At 39.4% G+C, this 9,546-nt stretch overlaps 1 protein-coding gene and 1 non-coding gene across 6 annotated transcripts in view; both read left to right on the top strand.

Annotated features, from left to right (window-relative positions):
• LOC112160565 (eukaryotic translation initiation factor 4 gamma 2) overlaps window positions 1-9,546 on the top strand; it is a 92,225-nt gene that overhangs the window by 46,112 nt on the left and 36,567 nt on the right. For all 5 annotated transcript variants that reach the window (XM_036212181.1, XM_036212179.1, XM_036212177.1 and 2 more), the window contains 6 exons: window positions 91-273; window positions 407-548; window positions 6,056-6,219; window positions 6,328-6,441; window positions 8,311-8,439; window positions 8,673-8,777. In XM_036212181.1, the coding sequence (XP_036068074.1) occupies window positions 91-273; window positions 407-548; window positions 6,056-6,219; window positions 6,328-6,441; window positions 8,311-8,439; window positions 8,673-8,777 (837 nt within the window). The remainder of the gene's footprint in view (window positions 1-90; window positions 274-406; window positions 549-6,055; window positions 6,220-6,327; window positions 6,442-8,310; window positions 8,440-8,672; window positions 8,778-9,546) is intronic.
• LOC112161327 lies at window positions 8,032-8,214 on the top strand. The gene has a single exon (XR_002921857.1). It is a non-coding gene; the product is annotated as a small nucleolar RNA SNORD97 (small nucleolar RNA).

The following is a 9,546-nucleotide window of genomic DNA, read 5'->3' as shown; positions in this document are numbered from 1 at the left end:
TTACCAGTTTCAACCGAATCATAGGGTAAAGTAAATCTTTTGCATCCCTAACGTAAACTATTCTTACTGGAAACCTCATTCTGTCTCCAGTCTTTAATGGATCAGTACTTTGGCCGTATGCGATCCTTAATGAACAACAAGGACTTGCCTGCTAGGATCCGCTTCTTGCTGCAAGACACGGTGGAACTACGTGACAACAACTGGATCCCTCGTAAGGCTTTCATTGACAACGGACCAAAGATGATCAACCAGATTCGTCAGGATGCAGTGAAGGTGAGCTCCAAGCTTACTCTCATTCTGTTAGGCTACATGTTCGATGGAAACATTTACAATTAGGTGTATATAGTCTCTTAAGTTTTAATGACCTTACTCAACAATTGGCTATGCAATTGTTTTTATATTTTAGGACTTAGGTGTTTTCATACCTGCACCCATGTCCCAGGGGATGAGGATGGACTTCTTCCTGGATAGCCCCTTCATACCGAACAGAATGAAACTGGACAGGGAATCCCTTGGAGGATTGGCTGATATGTTTGGACAGATGCCAGGTCTGTCTTGTGTTTCTCCTGTTAAATAAATGTATGTGTATGTATGGAGGGGGTATGTATCTGTGTGTGTGTGTGGGGGTGTGTGTGTGTGTATATATATATGTGTATGTACCGTATTTTCAAGACCAGGGGACGCACTGGGTTATAGGGCGCAGTTTCACTTACTGGTACTTTTTTTGTATTTAACAAATACATAAGGCACTCTTGACCATAGGTCACAGGCATGGTAAAACTAGGACTGGTCACCGAAGTTTGATTCCACGCAGAAACAGTTATGATTTACACAGCTCTACCGAAACCGAAAGCAGCGGCTGCAAACAGTGCAGCAGTTCATTGAGGGTCTATTGGTCTTTGGACATGTCAATCATTTCTACTTTCTTCAGTACTGTTAAGTTTTACCCAATCCCTTTACTTTTCCTGCCATAGTGGGCGGGCTCATATAAAGCAGCTGTTGAGGCAAGCACGTGAGCGTGGGCCGCGTAGCACTTGAAAGTCTGACTTCATTTCACAGCAGATCAGAGTTTGACAGGTGCTGATTCGCATCAGCCAATCAGGAACTCAGCTTTTGGCACAGGCTGTTTTCAGTGACCCGATCGGAAATAAAGAAGTAAAATACAAATCCGTTACGACTGTCTTTGTCCTGTTGCAGCGCGGCGGTTCTGTCTGCAGACAGACAGATATCCTCCCTTCAGCGGTGTCTGCTCGCTCCACACGCCGGGGGAGAGACAGGTGCTGCATGGGGCGGGGAGGGCGGGTAACCTGCTTGACTCTCCTGAACTGTGATGTTTTGTTTATGTTTGTCGAGACAAAGATAAAAAAAAAAAGAAAAGTCTCCTACTTTTCCTCCTCTTGGGTTAATGCGGGACAGCTTTTATCTCAGTCACAGAAACGGCGGAAGCGCCCCGCCCCCGGCCAGAAGTATGATGAGCGAGTAAGAATGTGTAGAAAGCAATATTAGGAATAGGAACGAGCGGTATGGGCCGCTGCGCACGACAGCAGCAGGAGTCGCCAACTCAGCGCTTCATGGTGGAAAAAAAAGCACAATTTATGTTTTTCTGTTATGTTAGATCACAATGGTTGGAACTGTCTAAAACCAACAAATCGGTGCTCCCTGCTGGTGCACGCGCTCAGCCGACAGATGGACGGCGGGCCCCGGGTCTGCTGCCCGCTGAGGCGGCCCGCGTGGGCTGCCGCGGGTGGGCTGGGAGGGTGCGTGCGTGCGTTCGTGCACCTTTTGTCTAAAAACATAGTTGCGCTGGTTTAGCTTTTTTCTTCTCTGCTTTTCCACATGAAGTGGGCGGGTCCTCGTGCGCTCCTCCAACTGCTCCATTGACAGGTAAAAACGCGCTAGGGAGACAGCGCAGCGGAGCTCAGCGTCTGACCATAAAGAGAGACTTCTAGCGGTGTTATTGATCCAACAGGTGTTTATGCTCGCACTACACACGTGGATAGGGCTTTGGATAATCACCTATGACCGATTCACGAGTTGAACCACGATTCTTACTTTTTAATATGTTTATTGCCATGTGTATGTCTATTTACAAGATGGAGGAAAATTTAAATTATTTGTATTTAATCATCATTTATACATTTATTTAGAACGGGTGATCAGAATCAACAGAACTGATTAAAAAAAACAAAGATTCAGATAAAAAGACATTTTTTTGTCATTTTAAAGTTTTTTTGTTTTTTGTTTTTCAATCTTCTGGTTCAGCAGTAAAACAACATAAAAAGAATAAAAATCACTTTTGTTTTGGGTCATTTAACAACAAAACCTAAAAATGTTCTACACAGTTTTTTATCTTCAAAGTTCTTCAATATTTTACATTCTAAACATCACATATTGGTGCAGAGCTCGTATGAAAAGTTTTTTTTTCGCTGCAGAATCATCTGATTCACGTTGATCACATCCGCCTTTCAGCAGCGCGAGGCTGTTTCTTCAGAATAAGCTGGAGTTTCGTTAATTGCGTCAAATGTTGAAGAGTTATCATAGTCAAAAGAATGTAAACACTGAGGCTAAAGCTCCGATGCTAAAACTAATTCATTTTTTCAGAAGTTATGTCTGTGAGCGGAAGTTCAGTCTCAGTTTTTGAACAGAAAAAAGCTCTTGCGGAAGCTTCATCGTCACGAAGATGTGTTTACCTCCGTTGGCAGTACCGCGGCTCTTTCGGCTTTAGTTCATAAACTTAAAATCCGACATTAATCTGCCTTTCAGAGCAAAAATACATTGTCTCCAACTGATATTTTGATCATATTTTGCTACAATTTACTACATTTATAAAGATCGCGAATCAGCGATCTTGGACGTCGCAAGTATCCGTACTCGAATTTTTGGGAGCAGATCGCGAGTATTCGAGCACCCGGATACTCATTACAGCCCTACACGTGGAGCACGTGACTAACGTGTTGATTATCAAAGAAAAGTTCAGGAAATTTTAATAAAAGGAGGGGAAATGAATATGGATACCATCACTTTAAAAAAACAATGATCATATACAATTAACACCCTGAAAGTTCACAAGTTGCCTCAATAATAACAAATTATCTGACATAAAATGTAACAACAAAATGAACTTGAATGTGATTTTTATTTATTTATTTTTTTTCCCCCAACATTTACTGCTTGCGGGGAGAAGCGAGGGAGCACCAACACGCGCTCCCTCGCTTTGTGTGTGGCGCTCACTTCGGCTCTAAAACATCAAAGTTCTCATGTAATCCGCCTACCAAAAAAAGAAAAACAACACAGTAGGCCCACTGTACTATAGGGCGTGCCTCACATTTTGGAGAAAATTTGAGACGTTTATGCGCGCCTTATGTGAAAATACGGCACACACACACACACACACACACACATATATATATATATATATATATATATATATATATATATATATATATATATAGCAACTGGTGAGCAATACATTATCTCAATCCATTTTTGAAAGCGGGCTAAATTTGAATTTTTGTTGGACCGCAAATTGGTAGTGCCATTCGATGCGGTCAGAAGCCTAAGGAACTATTACTTCAGATTTTTTACATTTGTTCTTTTGCATATAAAATATTAAGTAATCGCCTGATATTGTAGAACAGGGGTCTCCAACCTTTTATGCTCAGTGAGCTACTGTTACGCACTGAAACAGCTGGAAAGCTACTCGCGTTTGAAAACTTTTATTCACACTTCAAATTTTCCCACTTGACAATTGAAAACAGTAAAGTTTTCAATTGTCAAGTCCATGGAGGCCCCTAATGATGACAAAATAATAAAACAGAAAAAAATATTCCAGTAAACCAATAACCAACATGTAATCGCAAATATTTTGATCTTTAATGTCAAGGTAACAATACTTATGTATTTTATTTTGGAAACATCCTCTGCGGACCCCTCCTCCTCCCCTTAATTGAAAATGGTTCAGTCCGACTGGATTAGACTTCCGCAGATGAAGAGTTGTAAACACTGGATTTAGAGGAGTACCTCCATGAAAAATGGAGACAGCCTGTCTGCTAGGGCTGGGAATCACTGGGTACCTCACGATACGATACGCAATACATGGCTCACGATATCGATAATATCGCAATACTGCGATAATTGGTAAAAATCCTATCTAATAACTAACATTATATTGAAGAACATGTTTTGGGGGAAAATATATCCCCATTTATCTTTTTTAGCTTTAACAAAATCATAATAAACAACTTTTCTTATTTTGTGCAACAAATTATAGACACTTTTGTGCAATATTGCTGAAATCAGTAATACTATGTCTTTGACAAACTTGACAAACATTGACAGCAAAGTTAAGGTATAAATATCTGACACCACCACCACCTTTTTTAAGCCATGAAAAACCCTGGTCAGTCTGGTTCTGAACTTTGACTTGATGACATTCATGTCAGAAAAGGCAGATTCACAAGGTATTTTTTTTATACTTTTTATTTATTTTAATTTTTTAACAAACAGAACATAAACACATGGATGCAAGCCACTGTCTTGCTAAACAAAAAATAGAATGTGGGGCAAGTAAACTTGATTTAGATACTCAAATTTAGTAGAAAACAATTATGCTTCTCTTAGTTTGAAAGCAGTCCATTTTCTCCAGCATCTTGAAAATAAATGTCCTTGAAGTTGTAGAAAGAAGGTGAGCTTTTCAATCTGGGGAATTTTGTCCATGATTTGAAGCCACTTGGCATCTGTAGAGGGGTCGGGTTTAAGCCAGTTCCTTGTAATAGCTTTTTTACAAGCAATCATTAGCACTTGGAAGAGATATTGGTATTCTTTCTTGATCACATCTTTGGGTAGCAGTCCCAGATCTGGTGATCTTTAGGTATTATGTAAGCCAATATACCTTCTACTGTTTTAACTGCATCCTCAATGTTTTACAGAGCCAAAAAATGTGGGAGTGATTAGCATTTACATGTCCACATATCCACGAATATTTTGTTTTTTTCCCAGCTGTTTGGTAACAATCTGTGGTGTTATAAAGAATCTGAGTATTATTTTCCATCCAAATTCTTTCCATCTATTGGATCTGGTTGACGTTTGTTGTGTTTTACACAAGTCATGCCAATCACTTTCCGATAGTTTAATATTTAATTCTTTTTCCCATTTTGATTTGGCTGAAACAGAGTTATCATTTTGGCTCTGTAGCCCCTTATATAGTCTCGAAGTGGTCTTGTTTGGTAGATGTCTATAGGATTCTATGAATATTGTATTAAGACCCTTACCTTTAGATGTATTTCGTAATCGTATCATTAGTTAATTTGCTCAAGTTAAACGTATATCTCTTCAAAATATTATTGTACCTTTATTATCATCAAAGAATATTTTTTTTAAAAATCTTCTAAATAATCTGTTTTATTAATGTTTCTTTCTTTCTTTCTTTCTTTTTTTTTTTTAGAATACTTCCAAAACTTTCAGACAAAGTAAAAACAAGTTTTTCCTTGTTTCCCTCCACAGTACTGATGAATTCTGGTTTTTCTCAGAGATTCAGTTCTTTGGTTCACTGTACACAGCGGCTCTTTCTGCTACCAAATGCATTTTTAGGTTGTTTTTGCTATTTAACTTATTATCACCCACTATGTAGGATTATGCACAATATCCATAACTAATGTAAATATGTTTTATTCGCATTCCTCCCAGGGGAGCGCATCCCACCATTTGAGAGGCACTGCTCTAGTCAGTCAATATGTGGTTTCTTCAGTCGTCTGTATCTCCTGTATGGTCATTGTTATTATTTTATTTATTTATTAATTATTGATTTTTTTTACAACCATTTTTAAAATTTTCTTTATTTGATTACGTACTGTGTTTAAAAACAAAGATATTTTAGAACATCGGAATGTTTTATCAGAGCTTTTCTTGTGGAAATCCTGATGCGGCCCAGCCTCACCCAGACTCTGCCTCCAGCGGCCCCCGGATAAATTGAGTTTGAGACTCCTGCTTTAGGTTAATACTTTAGGTTTCTGTCTGGAGCTCTGGGGACTTTGACGAATCATTTTATTCTCCTCAGGCAGTGGGATTGGAACTGGTCCAGGGGTCATTCAGGACAGGTATTCCCCCACCATGGGGCGCCATCGCACCAACCCGCTTTTCAATAGTCACAATGGTCACATCGCCCCTCCTCTGCAAACACAGTTTGATATTGGACCCAAGTCTTTTGTCAAGTCCAGTCAGGTAATGCATCAAAACCTAAACTCAATGTTTTGTTTTTGGGGTGGTATTGTTTCATTTGCTGTTCTTTTTTTCATCTGCTGTTTTTAATGGCTCATGAATTCTTGATAGGTGCAGAACCAACATTTTCTTAGCCAGAATCAGAACCACATGACCCAGCAGCAGGTGCAGTCCAAGGACATGCCTCCCCGCTTCAGCAAGAAAGGACAGCTAAATGCAGATGAGGTGAAGAAAACTAATTTTACCCATTGACTGTATATGAGAACTGAACTGGGTGACCCCTCCCTCTTGGCTTTTTAAACATGAAGTGCCTGCCGACTCCTAGAAGTCAAAATCTCAACATCTATGTCCGAATTCCTTCCCTACTCACTGTATAGTGCGTTCGCCTTTTTCTAGTGGTGTCCAAGTCAACAATTCCAAAATCGAGTCTACTAGAAACTTCCCAGAATTTTTTGCAAAAGACTAGTGTGCATTGATACTCACTATATGAATGAATATAGACCAGAATGCATTGCGATCGAAAAATTTAGCGAAAATAACATGTTTAAATTTAATTTTTTAACAAACCATCCCAATTTTAATCATCAGCCCACAGTGAAGTCACAAGAGATGTTTTTAGTGATTTGATTTTCACTTTGTGAAATCGGTGCTGTCATATCTGGCGTTTAAAAAAAAAAAAAAACAAAAGTAAAGAAGTTGGCATGGTTTCCAAATTGCTTTTAAAATCCAGGGCACTGTATAGTCCGACACTAAATAGTTTTTTCTTCAATTGAGAAATAAACAGCTGTTACTCAGTCATTCTGTTTGTTAGAGTAACCATTCTTGCTCTGATACTTTTTTAAACATCTTCTTGATAATTGTCTTTTTTTTCATTGTTTTTTTCTTTATTGCAAGTTATTCAGGTTATAAACTAACCAATTGGATGCCTCAATAACAGTATGTGTTCTAAACGTTGACAGATTTCACGTAGTTTTATTTTAACTGGTAGGGGTGTAATCTTCAAACAAGCTCATTCCAGATTGGCTAGAGTGTTTGCCATAGAGGCTGTGACCCAGACCAATTCAAACAGAGATTTCAAACCAATCTCTGCTTACTGACAGTTTGTGATATTACAAAAAATAGGGACTGAATTGTGCTCATTTTGTTGGAGCTGAAAGTAAGGCCGAAGCCAAATTCCTCTCCTTTTCCTCCAGCTTCTCCTTATCCATTACCCATTTAGCCCTCCAAACAGAGACATATGGAAAATGGTGTTTTCTAATTCGGACGTTACTAACCCTCAATGACATCATCAGTTGGTCGCCAGTCAGATATGTTAGCAGGTCTCTGTTACTGCTGGGGAAAATGCATAACGTCAGTCTTCTAGTTTTAAAAAGTCGCGCTAAAACCAAAAGTAAACACTTGTTTAAATGTAAATATCTGTGCGTCATTGCACACCCATGTGAAGAAAAGTGTTTTTCCTCCACAATACAGTGCTACGCAGCTCACTCTACCTGCAGAGGGATACAAAGTTCTAAGTCCCCTTGAAAAAACAATTTCAGACATCACTACCGCTTTAAATGCCCCAACAATTGGAGAGGTAGAGAAAAACTGTAAGAGTTGGGGAAAAATTTGGATTCTGCCAAATTCTGTATGTGACGTAACACCTTGCGTCCAATTCTCCTATACAGTCAATGTTTTACCTGATGCACACAGTGCGCACTACATATTTTTATGACCTATTGCTTTATTATAGAAATTCCAGTAGTATCAGTTTTGTAATTTCGTTACCTGTGTGTTATGGTTTGTTTTATTTTTTTAAGGGTTTCCAAGCCTTAAATGCCCTGTGATTATAAAAAGACGCGTTATTCTGAGGAGCATACCTGCTCTCTGTCTCTACTACTCTCCCATCTTCTTCTTCATTTATTCTTTCTTCACTTTTCCTCTTTTTTTCTTTTACATCCCTATCCTTCTGCCTCTTGCAGCAGGTCCACTGACTGCAATTTTGAGATATGAGGGCTTTACAGTTGGAGAAAAAAGGCCACCCTTAATAGTTTTGTTCCTTTTCATGAGATTAATGCTAGCTTCCCGTTCTTTGTGCTGACTCATGGTCATCAGATCAGCCTCAGGCCTGCACAGTCATTCCTGCTTACCAAGAATCAGGTGCCCAAGCTCCAACCTCAGATCTCAACAATGATGCCTCCTAGTGCTCAGCCACCTCGCACTCAAACCCCTCCTCTTGGACAGGTAAGAGGGCATTTACCTCTTTAATACTGAAGCTGTTCCTTGTGGACAGGAAATGATGCATGTGGTTAAAGTAGTTGATAACTTACGTATGTTAATAATTGCACATGCTTTTCAAGAGTTACTGTAATTCATAGAGGGTTAATAAACAGCATAACTCCATACTGGCTCTGCTTTCTTGTTGAAACTTTGGGGTTTTGTCAACTGCAGCTTTGTTTGATGACCTTTGCCCTCAGCCTCCCCAGCTTGGCCTGAAGACCAACCCTCCTCCCATTCAAGAGAAACCTCAGAAGACCAACAAGAAACCACCTCCTGCCAAAGAGGAGCTTCTGAAAATCACGGTGGGAATTCAGATAAACTCCTCTGTTATAGTTCAGAAACTACCTACAGATGTTTATTTTTCTTTTTTATAGACTAATTGATATAAGACCACTTCAGTCTTTTCCAGTTTGGATAGTTGATGGTTGGAATGGTGTTATTTCCATGAAAATGTCTGAGTCTTTAGAGTTTACTTGATGTCTTGTGGATCTACCTAAAGCAGTGGTCCTCAATGCGCGGCTCGCGAGCCAAGTGCGGCTCTCAAAGCCTTACTTGGCGGCTCTCTGCTCTCAATTGGATTCTGGGTTTCAAAATCTACAAATAATAGCTAATTAATTTATCTCAAATTTTATCTGCACATTTGTATTCAATTTCAGAGTTATAAATACATATTTGAGTTCCATTTCCAAATCTTCCTATTTTTTCATGGGAGTTATTCTGTCAGATTCACGACAGGCTCTAAATCAGGGTTTACGACAGCGTCACAACCAATGAATGGTCACTACAGCGGCGCCACACTTGACTGTCTTAATCAATGCTAGCTAAATAGCGGCAGCAAAAAAAGCAACAAAATGGATCGATTTCTGATTAAAAAAAACGGACAAAATCCTGGCAAATGGATACAAAAACCTGAAAAGACAACTGAGGATGTGATTACAGAGACACAAAACGAAAGTGATCCGGAAGATGCAGGTGAAGGGACGAGCGCGCAAAATGCCGGCGCACCGGGCAAAAGACGAAAAGTAAGAGCAATACAAGACGAACACAGGAAATTTCAAGAGAAATGGACGG

This window comes from Oryzias melastigma, linkage group LG6 (assembly GCF_002922805.2).
Source record: "Oryzias melastigma strain HK-1 linkage group LG6, ASM292280v2, whole genome shotgun sequence".
NCBI lineage: Eukaryota > Metazoa > Chordata > Actinopteri > Beloniformes > Adrianichthyidae > Oryzias > Oryzias melastigma.
This window is presented reverse-complemented; position numbering and strand designations above follow the sequence as displayed.